Below are 19,982 nucleotides of genomic sequence, written 5' to 3' on the forward strand. Positions count from 1 at the left end.
AAGCCCTGTGCTGACAGATGGGTAGCCAGACCTTGCTTGAGGCCAAAGCTGAGGTCCCGCTGTTTCTCCCAGGGAGGTTTGCCCCTGAGTGGCTTGTGCATGTAGCTGTGCTCAGAGCTCAGGGTTGGAGGTCCCTCCCATCCTCTTCTCCTTGTGCACTAAGACCATCATAGGCCTTTGTGGGACATTGCAAAGATTTTCATATCCTGAACTCTTGTCACCAGTAGCATTTGTCTCCCCGTCTCGACCCTCCCTAGAAATCCTCTGACATCTTCCATGGGGAAGTTGAATTTCAGTTCAAATCCTGATTCTGTTAACTGCAGCCAATCTGCTCAGAGCAGGTGACTGGAAACTTGGTCAGAGTACTAAGGGTGAAATCATCCTTGGGTATCTGGAGAGTAGACTGAACTGGTTGATGTATTCAGTATCTCCACAGACTTTGTTGCATGAACAGAGGTGTTTCTCCTGTGATAAGGACTTTTCCCAGCTTGGGAGAACTGGTTTTGCACTGACCTGGGTAGAAATGAACCTGCTGGAAATGTTAACTGGGAACAGTCCTCTTTTGATTTACACACACACATACACACACACACACCCCGCTCTTCTGTAACGCTTATGGGCAGTTCATTTGGAGGCTTCCCCTAGTTTTAGTCCTGCACACGGGACCAGGGCAAAGCAGGAGGTGTTGCACATCTAGGAAGAGAGTAGGACAAGACGGAGAATTATGCCTTTTGAGACTCACCACAGCTTTTTTTTGAGAAGACCATTTAATGCAAAGTCTTTCAGACTGAGGTTTGTGGTTCATCCATCATGGTGTTGATAATGATTGGGAGGAAAAATGTTCATAGGATTATTTTGCAGGTCTGCTAACTAATGAAGGGGGAGATTATAACCCCCACCAAGAAACACATGCTAGAGCTTTCCAGTGTGATCAACAAACCCGTTTTCTTTATCTCTTTCTTTATTTTTTGTTTTATTTCCTATTTCAAAAGAAGTCATACTTCACTCCTTGGTTTTGAAAACATGACATTGCAACAAACAAACCAGAGTTTCTGCCAGAAGAGGATTTTGGAGGTGCAGGGATTCAGTGAGACCCAAGACATTGTGGGCATTGCTGTTTGTCCTTTCAAGCATTATAAAAAGTGGCAAAAAGCCAATTGGCTGTTGTCGCCCTGACACGATGATCACAACCTTAGAGATGTAATGGTAACATCAGAAAACTTTAGCAAGCAATGTATTTGATAAATCACCCTCAGGACCAGCATTATTTATATCCATTGCTTAAATACCTCATGCACAAAATTTCCCTTATATCATGAAATAGGTAATTTATAATGTAATTGGATACATACCTTGCACTGCTTCAGCTCCAGGCAGTACACAGTTTGAGTTACCAAATCAATACAAGGCATTCTTGGACAATTTAAGCACGTCTGTACAAGTAAGTTGAACCAATTTCACTGCAGTTTTGTCTAATCTGAGTAAGCAAAATCAGCATAGACTTCACAAGGGTCCAAGCCACTCTGTGGGCACAGTTGCTTGAGCTGCATTTTGTAGAGAAGTAGTCTGTTCTGGGGAACAAACCCATCAGTAGGAAACAGGGTGGAAATCTCAACTCATTTTGCCTCTGATGCTAATTTATCCAGACAAAAATTATGTGGTTTTACCAGAAACGTTTGGTGTATGTTTTTAATTTATTTTTTTTTTTTTTGTACATTTCACATTTATAGTTTAACAGCACCCGTTCGCCCTCCCCAATTGAGTGTTGCCACATCACCCCCTGGAGTAGAAAGGTACTGGAAAAACAAGCAATCCTCAACTAACAGCCCTGTCTCACTCTTCTCCATTCCAGATCCTAACCCTTCCTCTTGCTTGCTTTTCACTTGCTAACTTTACTGTGCTCAAAGAAGCCTTTTCTGTTTTTCTCATGTCAGTAAGACACGATAATGACTTTTTTCTTTCCCCCCCCTCTTTCATTCTTCACCTTGGATGGGTTTCAGGAGCTCGTGGCCACGAGGCCACCTCCTCCTATCGCCTTCTTTAAAAGGCCTGAACTGGGACTGACTGGATAGCATTAGCAGTTGCATTTCATTCTCTTGCAATGTTTTTGCCAAACTATCCCTTTTCTTCTTTTTTTCCTAAATGGTAAGAAATTGCTCAGGCAATGCCAGCACGACAGCAGGTATTTATTCTCTGGCCATTTGGTGATGCCACTGTTTGGAGAGGAGGGGCTCTGGCAGCCAGGGTCACTTCACCCGCTTTGTCCAGCACTTCATTGTCATCTAGGGGAGGAATCAGCAACAAATGCAGCCTCCATGTGCGTGTGTGTGTGTCTGTGTGTCCATGTGGCTGTGCATGTGTGCAAGGGGGTTTTTTTTTGGATGCATGCATCAAACTTTTTTTGGGGGGGTGGGGGGAGTTACCTAGGAAACAAAGTCTTTTGTGCTTGAAGTTTATATGAGCTATTCATGTCTGCCGGGGATCAGCACAAAAGCTGCAGGCAGAAAGAAGGCTGCAACGTTTCACTGAAATCCTACGTGGGAAAAGGAGGTTTTCTGTGGGTGGGAGGAGAAGGAAGCATGCGTTGTCTTGGGTCTGTGGGTGCTGTGGCAGGTGACATTGGCGAGGTAAGTGCCTTCCAACAGTTTAAATAGTAGCTGCTGAGTTAAGATCTTAAATGCTTTTGGGGCCAGGGCGTAAATGCTGTTTGGCAAGCCTGAGATGGTTAATTTCCCCGGGATTTGTGAGGACCCTGGGCGGAGGAATGGCAGAAGTACAATGGCAGCCCGGACGTGATCCTGCAGTGTTCAACACCCGCCTGCTCAATGCCCTGCCAGGGAGCCGGAGAGCAATATTTTATCTTCACCATGTTTGCTACCGAAACTAAGCTGGCAAATAAAGTGTAAACAGCAGGCATGAGGGGGAAGGCTGGTAGTTAAGCAGCTGGGAATTCAGGACTGAAGAGAAAGCCAGCCTGAAAGGGATTGCACTTCATTTTTAAAAACCAAGAGGCAGATGGACACGCTGGGCTGGTCGAAGAGTTGTCACAGCTTATAGAAGAATGTATTAATGGAAAAAAGAGAGGGAAATTAGGCAGAAAAAGGTAAGTGTTTGTCCCCTGTGTCCCTTCCAAACAAAACAGAAACTTTTTTTGCAAACAAAGAGACCCCCAAACCCGAGTTGGTAGCCAGAACCAGATGAAAACGTGCTTATTTATTTCTATTTTACTAGATGAAATTATAGTGGCTTTGCAAGACAGGGTGTTGTTGGGGGATTTTTTATTTCTTCCAAAAGAAAACAAACCATCTGTGTTTCTTCCATGCAGTTTACTTTTCTCTCCATTTCTTTATCTTCTGTATCTAGTGCTTCTTGTAGCGTGCTGTAAAAATATGCATGGTTTCTAAATAACCTTTTGAATTTCTTCTGGTGGTGGCTACTCTTCTCTTTGACCACTGTCCCCCCAACCCAGCACTGTTACCGCCAGCCACTTCCCACACATAGCTGCTGGGTAGCTGTAACTTAAGTCTGCTCTTGGTCTGAGTTTATAAAAATGAAACGCAAATGGTTTTCTGAAGTACAGAGAGGTCTTAAACTTTGGGCCTTCTGATGCTTGTCCTCAAGTGGTTAAATGGGCCCATCCTTGGTAGCAGTCAGTGGACTCTGGTGTTCAGAAGGTTGTGGATGCACATGAAGCCCCATGTGTCTAACGCTGATGGTAACTGAGGGCACACTTGCAACGGCTACCCACAAATGCAGAATGTGCCCCTTCTGATGGAGGAGATGTCCTGTAAATGTCACTGTAAATATGCTGAATTCCAGTACGTTGAGGTATTTTTCTCCTATTAGTAGGATGTTATTTTTCCATTGGAGAATAGCTTGTGCTGTCTGACTTAGCTAGAACAATTCCTCCTTGCATCCCTGTAATTGATTTCTGATCTGTGTGTCTGCTTTGTTTCAAAATTAGCCTCATGTGCCTGAGTGGGAGACACTGATTTTGAATGTATTCATTTGCAGTCCCATCCACCAGAGGACGAAGATACAGATGTCATGTTAGGGCAGAGGCCGAAAAATCCAATACATAATATCCCTTCTACACTGGATAAACAAACCAATTGGAGTAAAGCACTACCTCTCCCAACTCCAGAGGAGAAAATGAAACAAGATGCCCAAGTGATTTCTTCTTGCATTATCCCCATCAATGTCACTGGTACAAATCTCTTCTATTTCTTTTTGTATTTATTGCATGGTTCAAGGGAGGTCAAGTACTTATTTTGTTTAATTTATTTGAAGTCACGGGATTGTGCAGTCTAGGGGCAAAGACCCTAGCTTGAGGATTTAGTTTCTGGAAGACAGTGGGCTAAATTCATCCCTCATGCGTGACCGCTGGAGTCACTGAAGCTGCATCTAGGATTAATTTGGCCCATATTTTCAGTCTTGTTATACAGTGTAACATAACACTGGTTCCCTATATAAACAATGTACTTCTGTTGTGTATATAACCTACAGTCTGTATTTACAAAGACCTCAAATAACTTTTTGAATGTAGCTGACTGAAATAATGCAGAAAGCCACCGAAATTAATCATATGATTATCATGTGTAGCAGGAGAAGAGAAACTAGAGAATGTAGGCTACTATTTGCAGTGCTTTAAACATGCAAGGCATGACTGTGTAGCATGCAAACCATCGCTCTGAGATCTCTTTACATGCAGCTATGCTGAAGGTATAGTAATGGCATTTTCTTTTATTTCTATAACATTTGGATACATTTGACTAGTTTTATTTGAAGGAGAATTTGTTTACAGAAGCAGCAGGTATATCACTTATTAAATGTGATAGATGACTTATTTCCAGGATAAAAAAATCAGGCTGTTTTTCTCTTTCTCTTTTTCTCTTTCTCGCCTTCCAGAGGGCTATGGTAAACATAAAGTTGATCTGAGTTTTCCTCAGTAATATTTCGCACCAAGTTTTGATTAATGTAAGAGCATAAAGTGGGCTGACTTCCACAGTTATAGACTTGAATATAAACAATCAGGAAAAAAGCAGGGAGCTTTCAGTTAGCCTTCATTCCCCAGAGATTTTCCCAGTAACTGAGGGGTTGGGGAGGGGTCACAGCCACTCACATCCATTCCTCTTCCCCATGGCTGTCAGTGGTGCCCAACCTTCCTGCAGGACAGGCGGCAGGGTTCAGCCCCCAACTGAGGGGCTCTGGGCTTTTGGGCTTGCAGCACGTCTGTCCTACAGTGTCATGGTGACAAATCCCCATCTGCTCCACCATCAGCTGCATGAATCCTCCTGGTGACAGCAACTCAATCCCGGTTCCCCTCCATCCCAGCAGCAGAGGTGACACTGCACAGTGCCACCAGCTCTGCCCGTCCAGGGAGGTGGCAGCCAGGAGCAGGTGTCCCCGCCACTGTGCCAGTGTTTCTGGTCATCTGGGGGCCCACAGAAGGAAAGGTGGCTGGCTGGCAGAGCTGCCTGCATACACCCTGCTGGGCTGGAGGTTGGGAGCCGGCTGGTCGAGGTCGCAGGTTGGGCACTGCTGATAAAAATCCCTGCAGAAAGTCATAGATAGTGTAGCATGTTTCCATGAGGTAAAGCTTGTGTTAAAATGATGCTCTTTCTAGAGTCAGTATAGGACCCTAACTGGTGTAGGCTTTCTAACATGGCTAATGTCACCTAATGCAGTTCAGAGGAAAGTTAGGTCTGGGACCAATGTTAACTTTTCCAGTAATAGCCATTTTTGCCTAGACTCCACCTGCCATACATTGGAACCAAATTTCCACTGATCAGTTTTACAGATCAAGAATGGTATGTAATCTTGTGGATGTTTATGTGTATCATTCTCATTAGCACTAATGGGAATAATTTGTATGCATCACGGGGAGGATATACCCTCTTCCACTTTCCTCTCAGAGATGACCCCCATGCATCTGGCACACAGAGCATGTTCTGCTAACTCACAGTTGCTGGAAAACCAGCCATGATGCTGATTGATTGATTTTTCATTTCAAAGAGTTTGCTTTCAGTTCTCTGGTTTTGTTTTTTTTAAGCTTCTCCCAACCCTGAGAAATGTTCACTTTTTTTGAAAATGACTGTTGTTGGAGTTTACAGCACTTTCATTCCATATTAAAGAAAGTTCTTCCTCTGCTTATTCCAGGGGCATTGGTGGTTACAGGACATCTGTCTGAAGCCTCTATTTCACTGTAGTAGATTTCAAGAAGAACTTTTACAAGAAAGTTACTTTTTAATGTTTTACATTGTTATGTAGTGTAATATGTACGTGTATGTCTGTGTATAATTATGTTTTCTATAATTATACGCTATTAAAATATAGCTTCTTATCAGGATTTTTTTTTCCTTTGGTTTGGTTTAGTCTGTTTGTTTTTCTTAAGATTACAAACCACTGTATCAGCGATCCTTATGTTAGTGTTTTTATGGACCTGGCACATTTTTTACGACGTGTCTCATGTCAACTTTAGAGAGCATAAGTGTACAGTTGTGCAAAAAGCCAGTGCAGACAGGCACTGGTCTTCTGGTGGGCCTCCTTTTAACTTTGATTTAACAACACCGTGTAAAAAAACAAAGTGGAAGACACTTCCTTGGGCTCATGCCATGGAAACAATAAAGAAAATGAGGAATTCTCACCTATTCTATATGACTGTGGTCATAAAAAAAATGTGTCCATGAACTTTGGCTTCTAAATCCAAACTGAGGATCTTGATTGACTGTGTGACCTGATTCCCAGAGTGGACTCCCATGCATGTGCTGAGCACTTGTGAAAATCAGGCCACTTACTGATGTACAAAAATAAATAGCAGCTGCCCATTTATGTCACCCTTGGCCATGTGTCATCATCATGAAGAATGCTCTCTAAACTTGCACGGGGACTTGGCTCCATTCTAGATGTCTACTTCCTTTTTGAAATGTTAGCTCCCTTGGCATATTGGTCTCCTAAGAAGTGCCCAACTACTGCAATATGGTGTTATAACCTTCAGTTGTTTTTTTATGCTTAGTTGCTTAACATAAGTGAGGCTATAGCTGAACAGATTACTCTCTGCAGACAAGTTACTGTCATTGTCCCTATGACAGATGGATAAAGAGCTGTAAGAAAGATGCCCTGTTACCGAGAGCTCTCAACTCTGTTCTCCTTCCTGATTTTTTTTATTTTCTCTTTTCTTTTCCTTTTTTTCTTTTCCTTTTTTCTTTCCCTTTTTTCTTTCCCTTCCCTTCCCTTCCCTTCCCTTCCCTTCCCTTCCCTTCCCTTCCCTTCCCTTCCGTTTCCTTTTCCTTTTCCTTTTCCTTTTCCTTTTCCTTTTCCTTTTCCTTTTCCTTTTCCTTTTCCTTTTCCTTTTCCTTTTCCTTTCTTTTCCTTCCTTTCCCTTTTCCTTTTTTTATGCCTTCTGTTATTTTTGGCAAACCAGGCTGCTGAGGGGGAGCTGGAATTAGATGTAAAACTGTGATATACTGTGATATAATTTACATAAGAGCTACATAAGGGCTCCCTTATGTTTATTCACAGGCTTAATCCAAGCTCACATACCTCCACTGTGTTCCAGCCATGAAAAGTTGTTTACTATTTCTAAAGGCTAATGAGACCTATTTATGGGTTGCAGGAGTTGGTTTTGACAGAGAGGCTAGTATACGCTGCTCTCTTGTTCACTCACAATCTGTACTACAGCGGAGACGAAAGTTGAGGAGGAGGAAAACCATCTCTGGCATCCCCAGAAGAGTGCAACAAGAAATAGGTGTAGTATAAATACAAATCTTCCGTAGATAGCTTTCTAACCAACTTAAATTGCAGGGATATGAGCTGGTAGCCAGCCTTCCAAAGAAATGAAACATTGAAAGCGTAAATGCTTGTGGAGTTTGGGAATGACGTGGTTTGGTTTTTTATTTACTACAGTAAGCAAAGCTATATTACTCTATATGGCCTTGATGGACCGGGGGCCTTACCGAGTAATATAGATGTACGTGTTCAGCTCTTATCGTGTAAATGTTAATCAGTTCTTTTTTTTTCCATTTTATTTCTGTTACAAACCCATAGTTATGTGCATAAAAAGTAACTAGATTAAGTGAAAGTTTTTTCTTGTGTGAGGGGAGCTTAAGGTAAAGAACTGACAGATGTTGCTCAGCAAAGTGATGATGAGCTGTCACAACAGCCGGATAACTCACTCAGATGAGCAGTTGGATATCCGCCTTAGAGACAGCTGCTGGTACCTTATGGGAAACTTTGCTAAACGTTCCTTTTAATTATCACGCTTGTCCTCGATTCCTTCCTTTTGTTCTTTATTACCAAGGGTATTTGCCCAAAATCGAGCAGATTGCCTCACTTTTTGTCCCAGGTAAATTAGGAGCAACTCTGTTGAGGGCAAATCCAGTGTAAAATTGGTGTTACCCCAAAACTAACAGGATCATTATTTCTTAATGCTCATCTGCACCTGAAGATGGCTCTGGTATCTTGGTCCGTTGCTGTGAAACTTGATGGGAAGCAGAAGGAATGTGTTTATCATAGGAAATAAGCAACCAGAGAACCTATGAAAGAAAGATCCTGTTGCCTTGCAAATATTCTTGGTAGTAAAGAAGCAGACTATGGAAATTCCGTACAGACAGGTAGTCAAGATAGAATTATTTTTAGAAGCTCACGGAGTGTTTTGTCCAGCAGACACTCCTGAAAACTGCCTTTAACTAGTTGAAATAGAGTGACAAAACCTGAAAATTTAATATTTATCTTAATATTTACCACAGCAAGATCAGCTCCATGTGAGATCACATTGCAGAAATAGGAGAACTGAGATCACATTGCAGGACTAGGAGAATTTCCCCACCTCACCAGGATGAGATCTGCCTTATATACTCTTTATAGCAAAGTTAAATTTGGTCCAATGCTCATCAAGATTAAAAAAGAAAGAATACAGCAGATAATGCTTCTTGGGTTGCATCATGGGTTGTCTCGCGCCAGGGAACGTGGAGCTGTCTCCCACTCACCTGGCTTTCCATGTGTCCTAGATTCAGACGAGTCGCCGGTAGCAAGAGAGCGCAATGTGATTGTGCATGCAAACCCGGACTTCTCCAGCTCTGGCAGTAGGAGGTCGGGGACCCGGGACTCGGAGTGCCAGACGGAAGAAATCCTGATAGCGGCTCCCTCCCGGCGGCGGATCCGCACCCAGAGGGGGCAGAGCATTGTTGCCTCCCTCTCCCACTCTGCCGGCAACATCTTGGTGCTGGCAGACAACGGGGATGCTGTCTTTGCTGCTGCTGTAAGCAACCGCATCCGCTCGCGGAGCCTTCCTCGCGAGGGTGCCCGGGCCAGCGAGGGCCATCAGGATGCCACTGCCAAGAGTGCAGGGTACAAAGCGGAGTGCTTCCTAGCTGGCCAGGAGAGGATCCCAAAAAAGGGGAAGGAAGTCTTGAGCAAGCAGGGTTCACAAGAGCACCAGCCCATCGGTTTAACTTGTCCTCAGCACCTGCACAGCCCCGAACACAGCATCGGCGAGAGGGGGAGATCGCGGCTGTCAAGGATGGCTGATTCAGGCAGCTGTGAGATTTCGTCCAACTCGGACACCTTTGGGAGCCCCATTCACTCTATCTCCACAGCAGGAGTCCTGCTCAGCAGCCACATGGACCAGAAAGATGACCACCAGTCCTCCAGCGGCAACTGGAGCGGGAGCAGCTCCACGTGTCCCTCCCAGACGTCCGAAACCATTCCTCCTGCCGCCTCTCCTCCGCTGACAGGCTCTTCACACTGTGACTCTGAGCTGTCACTCAACACTGCTCCCAATGCCAACGAGGACTCCAGTGTCTTCATCACGGACCAGTTTGGTGACCATGCCGATAAGGTCAGGGGCCACAGGGCGAGCTCCTTCACCTCCACTGTGGCAGATTTACTGGATGACCCCAACAACAGCAACACAAGCGACAGCGAGTGGAACTACCTGCACCATCACCATGACGCCTCCTGTCACCAGGACTTCAGCCCTGAGCGCCCAAAGGCTGACAGCCTGGGATGCCCCAGCTTCACCAGCATGGCCACCTATGACAGCTTCCTTGAAAAGTCCCCCTCTGACAAGGCAGACACTAGCTCACACTTTTCCGTGGATACAGAAGGATACTATACTTCCATGCACTTTGACTGCGGTCTCAAGGGTAATAAAAGCTATATTTGCAACTATGCAGCCACAGGCTCTGAGAGCGGCCAGACTGGGAGCATGACCTCCAGCTTGCCTGACTGTGCCTGGCAGGAGTGCATGAGCCACAGGAGACAGGGACAGCAGAGCATCTCACTGAAGAAACCAAAGGCAAAGCCAGCCCCACCAAAACGCAGCTCGTCTTTGAGGAAATCAGAGGGCAGCACTGATCTTCCTGACAAGAAAGAACCAAAGATTGGTGGTGGACAGCACATCTCTCACACTGCCAGGGAGATGAAGCTGCCCCTTGAGTTTTCAAACACACCCTCCCGAGTGGAAGGCCCCAACCTGCCAGCCAAGCAGGAGCTCCCCTGGGCGAACCAGACCGACGGCGAGTTAAAGGACACTCCATTTGACACTGCCGATATTCCCTCCTTTAAAGATGAAGGTGCTGAACAACCTCACTATGCAGACCTCTGGCTTCTGAACGACTTGAAATCCAGTGATCCTTACAGGTCCTTGTCCAATTCGAGCACTGCTACGGGTACTACAGTCATAGAGTGCATCAAGTCACCAGAGAGCTCTGAATCCCAGACATCCCAGTCTGGGTCACGAGCCACCACCCCATCCCTCCCTTCCGTTGATAACGAGTTTAAGCTGGCCTCCCCTGAGAAGCTGGCAGGGTTAGCCTCGCCCTCCAGTGGGTACTCCAGCCAGTCGGAGACACCCACCTCTTCTTTTCCGACTGCTTTCTTTTCAGGACCTTTGTCTCCAGGGGGAAGCAAGAGGAAGCCAAAAGTACCAGAGAGGAAATCGTCACTACAGCAGCCGCTCTCGAAAGACAGCAGCACCTCGGTGAGCAAAGACCTCGAACTTCCGATTATACCTCCTACTCACCTCGACCTAAGTGCTCTTCACAACGTCTTGAGTAAGCCCTTCGCTCACAGGCACCAGCTGCATGCCTTCAGCCACAGCAAGCAGAGCACAGCAGGGGAAGCCCTGCATCCCAGCCCTCCCTCCGCCCTTGCCATCACGCCCTCTGTTCTCAAGTCTGTCCACCTCCGGGCAGTCAACAAGCCTGAAGGAGGGAAACAGAAGGGCAGCACTCCAGACCTACTCTGCATACAGGAGACTGCCTTGATGGCAACTGACATTTCTCCAGGCAAAATGAGGCCGCTCTTAGCTAAGAAACCAGTATCACGCCAGTATTCCACGGAGGAGGCCATAATGTCATACATTGATGATTCCCCAGCAGAAGTGGGCCCCAGTAAGCTGCCTTTAGAGAAAAGCTCTTCTTTCAGTGGGCAGAATAACTGTGAGCAAGAAGCTGTAACTTCAGCCAGCATGGGCCTGGTTGAAATCAAACCTGGGAAGGACCAAACGCACCCACCTGCTGAGCGCTTGCCAGAAAGCACTCTGAATCAGACGTGTGCCATCTCCACGGATGGGTTTCAGAAGGGCTTGGCTGTCCTCACAGGTGATGACGAAGCAAAGAAAGCTGGCCAGGGAGCAGAAACAGAGCGCAACCTTCAGCAAGTGCAGGCTCAGCAAGAGCTCTCAACAGGCAGCAAGGGGAGGCAGGAAGCTGGGACTGTGGGCGAAAGCCCAGCTCAGGTCGAGGGAGCGGCCATCAGCGATCAGCTCAAGCACCAACCCGATGTAAGCCACCATGTGCCTGGGAATATCGGCTATGAAGCAGAGATAGCAGCAGTGAATTCACTCAGCAAAGTGGCAAGTGGCAAGCAGGAAAATGATAGCGCATCAGGTATCCCAACCAAAAGTGCCTCTGATGATGGCAGGGTGGACAAGACAGCGGGCAGCGTGGACGAGCCTTTGCTGAAAGGTCAGTTCTGAACTCTTTTTGCGTTGTACCCGATCATGTGGCTTTGGACGTGACTGGTAGTGGAGTCAAAAAGCAGGCTGGAGTTGCAAATCAGCCTGCCTTTCTAAGTTTAAGCACAGATGCCCCTGATCTGTTAGCTCACCAGCCAACCCAAAGATATTTTACACTTTTTCAATGTATTCAGAGTGTATTTCTCTGATATTTATTTCCTCCCTTGTGCTGCATTTCAGCTGAAAAGAGAAAAGGGAGGAGCACTAACCCTGGGTACAGAGGAGCCTTATTATCACAGCTGTACAGTGTTTACTGTACACTGGGAGATCCCAGTTTTGGTCCCTACCTGTGCCCCCTTTATGGGCTCCAACATGCAACATTCACGATGTTTGGATTAGAGGATAAAGTCTGTATGGTGGTATTGGCTGCTTGGTTGTGAGCAGAGCTGGTGCCTCGCATTGGTGGTGCTGTTGCAAAGCACAGCAGGGTCTGACTCATAGCGTGGACTCTTTCCTTATTTAAGAATCTTCTCCAAGTGACGAGTCCATCATGTCTCCGCTGAGTGAGGAGCTGCAGGCTGATGCTGAGGATGTCTTTGTGTCTCCAAACAAACCCCGCACTACGGAGGATCTGTTTGCAGTCATTCACAGGTGACCTACTCTTGCAGCAACAGGAAAGGGTAACATGCAGCCCTGCACAGTCACTCACTAACGACAGCTGCAGGATGGTTATTCGATGGTTAAGTCTTGTCCTGAAACTACCTTCTTTAGTTTATTGAGTTTAGTTTTCTAAGAGGCAGCTTTTAAAAGATGCTTTATTATGGTCTGGTGTGCACTCTGAGTATCTTCATGGTGTCTGTAGGATGCTTGACAGATAACAACATCAGGCCGTTCTCTCTAACAAACATATGTATCTCCAAAGAAAACTACGTGCACCGGTTCCTGCCTTCTGCCCACCAGCTCTATTCTGGTGAGTGAGTCATTGTAGCAAGAATGATGAGAGGGCATCTCTTCAATTTTAGAATATTTTGTATTCAGCTGGAATTTGCAATCACAACTGAAATTACAGGTTTCTGATATTGAAGAGGTTAAGCTGAGTATTATTATTACCTAAGACTCTGTATGCTGGTTGTGCATATATTGTTTTGGAAGAACTGGGTGATGTTGAGAGGGATTCTGTGGCTCAGTCCCTCATTCATTGCACAACAGCTATCACAGCTTAAAGTGCCTCTTAAAGTCACTGCTAGCCTCTGATATTTGACAGAGGGATTAAGAGAACTTTAGCTAATATGATAGCTCAATCTATCTGTGAAACTCCAGACCAGCATGAAGTGTTATTCTACAAAGATAATGTATGAAAGAGTGTTCCTTTGTGTTTTTACAGATCAAAAAGGAAAGTTCTTGGGAGAAAGGATTCTGGAGACCTTTCTGTAAGAAACAGATTGAGAGCCTCCTCTGGGACTAGCAGCCAGCCCCCCTCCAGCAGCACGCTGCCCACCAGCAACGTGCCACCGGCCGGTAGCATGGGCACTCCCATTAGCAGTCAGAGGTCCCCTGGGCTCATATACAGGAATGCCAAAAAGTCCAACACATCCAATGAGGAGTTTAAACTACTGCTCCTTAAAAAAGGCAGCCGATCTGATTCTAGCTACAGGATGTCCGCGACAGAAATTCTGAAAAGTCCTATTTTGCCCAAGTCTCCGGGAGAGCTGATGGCAGATACCCCCCAAAGCCTGGAGGAGTCTCCGCCTGCGGCGAGCCCTGATGCGTTGTCTCCGCTCTCCCCCTGCTCCCCCAGGGTCAACGCAGAAGGATTCTCCTCCAAGAGCTTTCCCATGTCAGCGTCCTCAAGAGTGGGGCGCTCACGGGCACCTCCAGCAGCCAGCAGCAGCCGGTACAGCGTGCGCTGCAGGCTGTACAACACTCCGATGCAGGCCATCTCTGAAGGAGAGACGGAGAACTCGGACGGCAGCCCTCATGACGATCGGTCTTCTCAGAGCTCAGCGTAGGCTGCGTGGGCACCATGGCCAGGCTGCCGACACCACTCGGGCTCTGTAAGGATATAAGAGGCCAACGCTGTAGCATTCAAAAAAAGAAAAAAAGTTGCAGGGCAATATTGATGCTTAAAAGTGTTTGTAAGATGCTGGGGAAACAGAGGACTACAGCTGTAGCTATTTATTATGTTATATTTTCTAAAAGGAGACAGATACACTATGTTCTGTTTTCTTTTGGCTTCATTTGGTTTATCCCACTCTCATTTCCGTTGTCACTGTAAATTTCAAGGCTATACACTTTCCATAGAGTTAAAAGTGACTTTGGGTTGGGTTTTTTTCCAGAATCTGCCCATCTAGAAGCAAATCCCTCACTGTAGTGCTTCCCTAGGGAGAAAAAAAAAAAAGAAAATGCTCTTGAGGATTGGTATTTTTCTACACTAAAATGAGCTGAAACAAAGTTTAGAAGAAATTAACAAAACATATGTAAATACCATATTTTTGATAAAAATTTGTAAATAGAACTATCAAAAAGTGGACGTGGCAAACAATTTACTGCATAACAACTTTGTTTATAGAAGACAAAAGAAGTCAAATGTAATAACTGTATTCTGTGAATACCATTTTCATATCAAACATAAAAAATTCACATGGCCACCGATAACCACTTTCAGTGCGATAAGCCTGAAGGACAACATTGAGCAGTGGAAAGGAGGAATTCTCCGCCTTAGCTAAGGAAATGGAAAGGCTGACTGCGATTGAAGTAACCATTTGTCTTTCCAAGGCAGCTCTGAAGAAGCTAACTGGAAAGCACGGCTGGGAGGGTTACCGTGAGGATGGGTGGGGAAGGCGAGCATGCTTCCGACAGAACAAAGTCATGTCTGATACAAAGCCCCAAAGGGTTCCATCCCACAGCCTCCCCTGGGCCTTTATTCTTGCAGGGATTGCTTCAGAGAGAATAAATGTGAGAAGAAATAGTACTTAACTTTCATATTCCTATTAGGCTATTGGGATACAGAACACGGTCATAACCTGGTAACTATAATCTTTAAACATGCTTAGTTTCTGGTTCGTAAAGGAAACAAATAAATTATAAGCATGCAAGAAGCGCTTTTGATTTATCAGTAAATATCTGCGATGAGTTTTCAGTGAAGCTTTCTCTTTGTGCTGATGAGATTCATGCTACCTAAATATTTACAAAAACGACACTGTGAAAACGTAGCTGGGAAATAGGTATGTGTATGCATTATTTATATTCATTGATGAGCTGGAAAGGGGAGAGCTCTGGTTCATTGTGCCAGCCAGCCACGTACAGTTGGGATCTTGTCTGGGTTTACCAGAAATGTGGAACAGGGAGGGGGACTGGGGTGGGGTGGGAAAGGAGACAAATCAAAGCAGCTGCTTTGATACCAATGAAGGCAGGGAAATAAAAGCTGAATTACTTGAAGTTACTTGAATTTTCTTGTCTTAAAACTGCAAGAACATGTACTTTTAAAACTTAACCCGTGAATCACTTTATACTTTTAATTTTTAAACAGAATAAAACCAACAGGCCTGATTCTCCTGTGGGCCACCACGGTTACTATCAATGTAGCGCTATCCGTGCTACTCGGAGAACAAGGCCCTCTTTGTCCAAAATTGATGCAGTTGGTGTTGGTTGCTGTAGGATATGGTTTGGAATAGAGGAAAGGTCAGTGCAGAGAAAATAGTGCGAGGAGGAATGTGGTGTGCAGTAGGACAGGTTGAGTAGGATGGCAGAAAGAGCGTACTTTGGTACTAAAGAAATCAACTAAAAGCTGGCTTTAAGCATAAGTAAATGGTAGGGAAGCAGAATGTGTGAAATCAGTTTTTACCATTTTTTTTGCTTTTAATCATGTAATGCATAAAGCTGAGAGTTTTTAAAAGTGGGCAGAGCATGTTTTAAAGAGGAAGGTTCTACCTAAAACTGTTAGGAATTTAAGGAGTCTGAGCAAGTCAGAACGGTTTAACAAATCCCAAATGTTATTCCCCATAAGGTTCACATATGATTTTGTCTAGCACTTACCACAAGAAATATATTATTCAGAGTTTGCTACTGTCCTCCTGTGTAGCCTGGTTGCATTTGGTGTGCGAGGTAGAGGCACCGTGCGTGTGGTATGTGTGTTGGGAAGAGTGGTCCATCAGCTGAAGGCCTGCAAAATGGGGAAGTCTAAATAATTGAGAAGTCTAGAATAGTTTTCAAAAAGGTAATAGGAGCAAGAGTTTGGAAACAAAAGGCTAATAATATTAGTAGCTTAGTTGAGAAAAAAAGTCTGAACACGAAGTGAATGAATGAGAAATGTTTTAAGAGGAAACATTTAGCATGTAACAAACCACTTTCTGGAGAACATGAGTAAAGGAAGTTTAGATATTGGGCAGAAAATCCTTAGTTTGTCATCTTCAGTCATTTTCCTTAAAAATTTTACCAGGAGCACTTTTACAACATGTTTAATAGCCCTGAGTTAAATAGTCATCCAAAGCTGTAAAGAGAATACAGCTTTGATGATACAACTTTTTATTACTAATCCATAATTTAATAGAGAGCATAAATAAATATCTATACGCTAAATTTTTATTTTTTTTTTACTGGAATGGTGAGGCAATACTTCACGTACAGAACAGCCACGGAACAATCCCATTAAAATATAGTCTTACTTCGTTTAATTTCCTAGTTTATATTTAGCAGATTGAAACCCAAATAAAGAGAGATTCACTATGAATAAAAGAGTTTGTAGCAAATGTGGGAGTCAGAAGATGCATGGCAGGGACCCCTGTGGTGTTGCAGGCATGCCATTAAGGCACCAGAGGACAAGCTGTAGAGTGAAGGGAACATCACTCACCTCTTGAGACAGGGTACAGTACATGCATCAGGTAAACCGCTGAACTGTCATTTTAACCTACTGTTCTGTTGTTTGCACTGATGTTATGGAAATTATTTCTGAAGTTATACAGCTGTGTGTTCTGAAAAATAACATTGTCCCACTTTGTTGTTGTTGTTGTTGTGGCAGTGTGGAGGACATGGAATAGTTGTAGCAAATAAAGCATATGTTTGCTTTTGCCAAAGGTCAGTGATTGAGTGCATTTGCTGCAATGGTGGCAGATAGAGAAATACTGTAGGTTATGACTTAAAGAATTTAAAAAAAAAAAATAAGAAGGTTACAGTGTAACTATTTTGGTACTAGCACCAGTTCATGCTGGCAGAAAAGACAATGGTTTATGGACTTGCATCCATTTTGTATTTTTGTAATATTTGTAAATATGAACTTTTTAAATTGTTGCAAAGATGGTTTCTTTTGTAAAATGTTTTCAAAGTTTACATTAAATCCAAGCCTTTGTATATTTTAGAGCTGTGCAACACTTTAAGTCTTGTATTTATTTTTAGTAAAAACAGTGACAGTTTCATTGTGAACCCCTCTCAAAAAAATGTGTCGGAGAAGTTTGATTACCTAGAAAGTGTGTATAGAAACTGCAAATAAACGTGACTGCAATTAAATCACACCTTCTCTTTACTTTCTTGTAATGAGATGTGAAGTCTAATCTACAGACTACAAGTTCGCTTTTTCCAAAGGTAAGTCTCAGCTCATTACGCTTTTCAAGCCATTTAATCATGTTTTCTCTTCAACTTAATTGTTTTTATAAACTGAGTAAGGGGAAGTCTGTATCCAAACTGGCATTGACTTTAAGTGGAATTTTGCCCACACGTACAATTTGTCCAGAATATAAAAAGTGCTGAATTTGCCCCTTGTCTTTTACAGGTAAGAGAAAGGAAGCTGGGATGAAAAATAGCGGAAAGACTTTATCGTCAGCTGGAAAACATGAAATTGCAACACTTCAGACCCAAGGCATAAAGAATCCAGTGACTGAACCTTATGAGATAAAACAAGCCGTGGGTAAAAAGCAGGCCATAAATGATGAACACAGAAGTGCAAACACTATTTTAAAACAATTTGGTTACAGGAGGTTGACAAGTCAGGACATGGAATTTAAGTGTTTAAATGACAGCCCCTGCACATCTCTTTGAAAATTGCATACCTGCCGGAAAAGGGGAGGGGAATCATGAAACTTTGGTTTCAGCTGTCATTTTGTCTGTAGCTTTGCAACACTGTACTCGGTGTTTTAAAGAATACATCTAGAAAAACAGCTGAAATGCTCAAGTCTTGTGCTTTAGAGCACATGGAAAAAGTCTGCTTTGGGGAATGCTGCTGGGCTATCTGCAACCATGCTTTGCAAGGATACCAGGATTGCCCCGATGGGTGTGGTCTTAGAGTAGTCTCCAAGTAGGAATTAGTTTGCATAACAATTGCTTTAACCAGATGGTCAAGAAGTTAAGGATTATGTTGATAGTTTCCTGTTGTATTGTGTGTCTTTCCCAATCCAAAACCACAGATAAGCAAGATCTGTAGGAAGAGCTTAGCCAGGAGAGGCAGGCACAAGCTTGTTTTCATCTGCCCGCTGTATGCCTGTATATTTTTTCATGCTCAGTGGAAGAGAAGGTTAGACATTAAGACTACATAAAAGACACTCAGTGCTTTTTCATATATACAAGGTGAAATCATTGTAACTATTTACAACATATGCGATGTCAGTGACTTAAGTCTTTGTAAAATCCAGGCTTCAGCGTGTACCTTTGGGTATGTATACATGGCATGCAACTGTCAGGCCCTTCCAGTGATAATACAAACTCGATATTATAAGTAGTATCACTGCATATATGAGCTTCTCTCAGGTTGTACTATCCTGCTTCTCAGCAAAGCATCCCACCATGCCGTGTAGATACATATAAGGAATGTATAAAACCATGCATGGGAAGCGTTACAGGTTTGGGCAGGGGGGTTGGAGGATAATAAAGCACATGGGTGTTAAAACTTAGATGCCACACTGATAATTTTGGCACCTTCTCCCCAGGGTGGAACTCAACCACCGCCCAACAAATCTTCCTACACAGTCTTCCTATAGTGTTCTCAGAGACTTAGCAACTCAGGCCAGACACACAATCTGGTGGGGTCCTCCTTGAGCCAGCAAGCAGCGGGCATGTCTTAATCTCCATCTCTTGCTGGAGCTTTTATAGAAAATAGAGAGGCATTGATCCACAACAGAAATCCCATTTCAGAGAGGGGACTAGCACAGGCATTCATTTACTGAATGTTAGTGCCTGCTCTCAGGGACACTGCTGGTCACATCTGTCTTCTGCTCTGCATAACGCAGATATGGTCTGGGAAGCAAGGGATCCTCCCCAGATATGGGTCTGATCACCAGACATCGCTGTGCATTTCACTTTGCCAAACCAGCTGAACCATCAAAAAAATCCTGATAAATTTAGGCTGTAATTTCTATTAGTTTCCTCAACTCAATGCACAAAACAAGTTTTGGGATCTATGAAGGCCAGTGTGTAACTGGAGTTAGTCCACAACTTCACTTGCCATTTGAAATGTCCAACACTACAAAATACCAAGTTTCAAACCTGAAATGAAGACATTGCAGAAACAGCTAAAGTAGGTAAACTTGTATTTTTATTTTATTGGATCCAATAACTCTAAGTACCAGGAAAGACGGCCAACAAATTAATTTCAGGAATTTTCTAGTCAAAATGATCCAAGAAAAAGGAATTCTTTGTAGATCGGGTTTTCTCACTCCTTCTGAAACCATGATTCTGCATTCAAATGCATTAACTATTAGCTGACTCCTCTCCCTATAGAAACCTCCTGCCTACCTCCACTTCCTTCAGTTTTCTTTTGAAATGCGTCCTGCCTTCTACATGATTAGTAAGCCACTGAAACAGTACTTGTAGAATTATGCCTACCACTTTATATCTTCAAGACAAAACTTTCTAAAACAGCATGCTGTAACATGCCTCTAGTGTGTCAAATAATTCCTTTTAATTTAGCTTCACTTCCTAAAGACTGTACTCCTCTTAGCCCTACCTTAAATATCTTTCTTCTCTTAGCTCCTCCAAATACCACTGCCCTACAAGACTACAGAAATCAGATATCCAACAAACTTTTTCTATCTGTTTC

The 19,982-nt window shown here is 43.9% G+C and overlaps 1 protein-coding gene across 4 annotated transcripts in view; it reads left to right on the top strand.

Moving 5' to 3' along the window:
* NHS (NHS actin remodeling regulator) overlaps positions 1 to 17,455 on the top strand; it is a 270,485-nt gene extending 253,030 nt beyond the window's left edge. For 2 of the 4 annotated variants that reach the window (XM_049834120.1, XM_049834122.1), the window contains exons 4-9: positions 1,731 to 1,793; positions 4,015 to 4,207; positions 7,616 to 7,747; positions 9,009 to 11,969; positions 12,484 to 12,610; positions 13,344 to 17,455. In XM_049834120.1, the coding sequence (XP_049690077.1) occupies positions 1,731 to 1,793; positions 4,015 to 4,207; positions 7,616 to 7,747; positions 9,009 to 11,969; positions 12,484 to 12,610; positions 13,344 to 13,968 (4,101 nt within the window). In that variant the 3' untranslated portion in view covers positions 13,969 to 17,455. Of the gene's footprint in view, positions 1 to 1,730; positions 1,794 to 2,388; positions 3,104 to 4,014; positions 4,208 to 7,615; positions 7,748 to 9,008; positions 11,970 to 12,483; positions 12,611 to 13,343 lie in introns of those variants that run through there. The other 2 variants (XM_049834123.1, XM_049834121.1) reach the window with 2 other exon arrangements.
* Positions 17,456 to 19,982: the final 2,527 nt, after the last annotated feature.

Source organism: Accipiter gentilis, chromosome 31 (genome assembly GCF_929443795.1).
Source record: "Accipiter gentilis chromosome 31, bAccGen1.1, whole genome shotgun sequence".
In the NCBI taxonomy this organism is placed as follows: Eukaryota; Metazoa; Chordata; class Aves; order Accipitriformes; family Accipitridae; genus Astur; species Astur gentilis.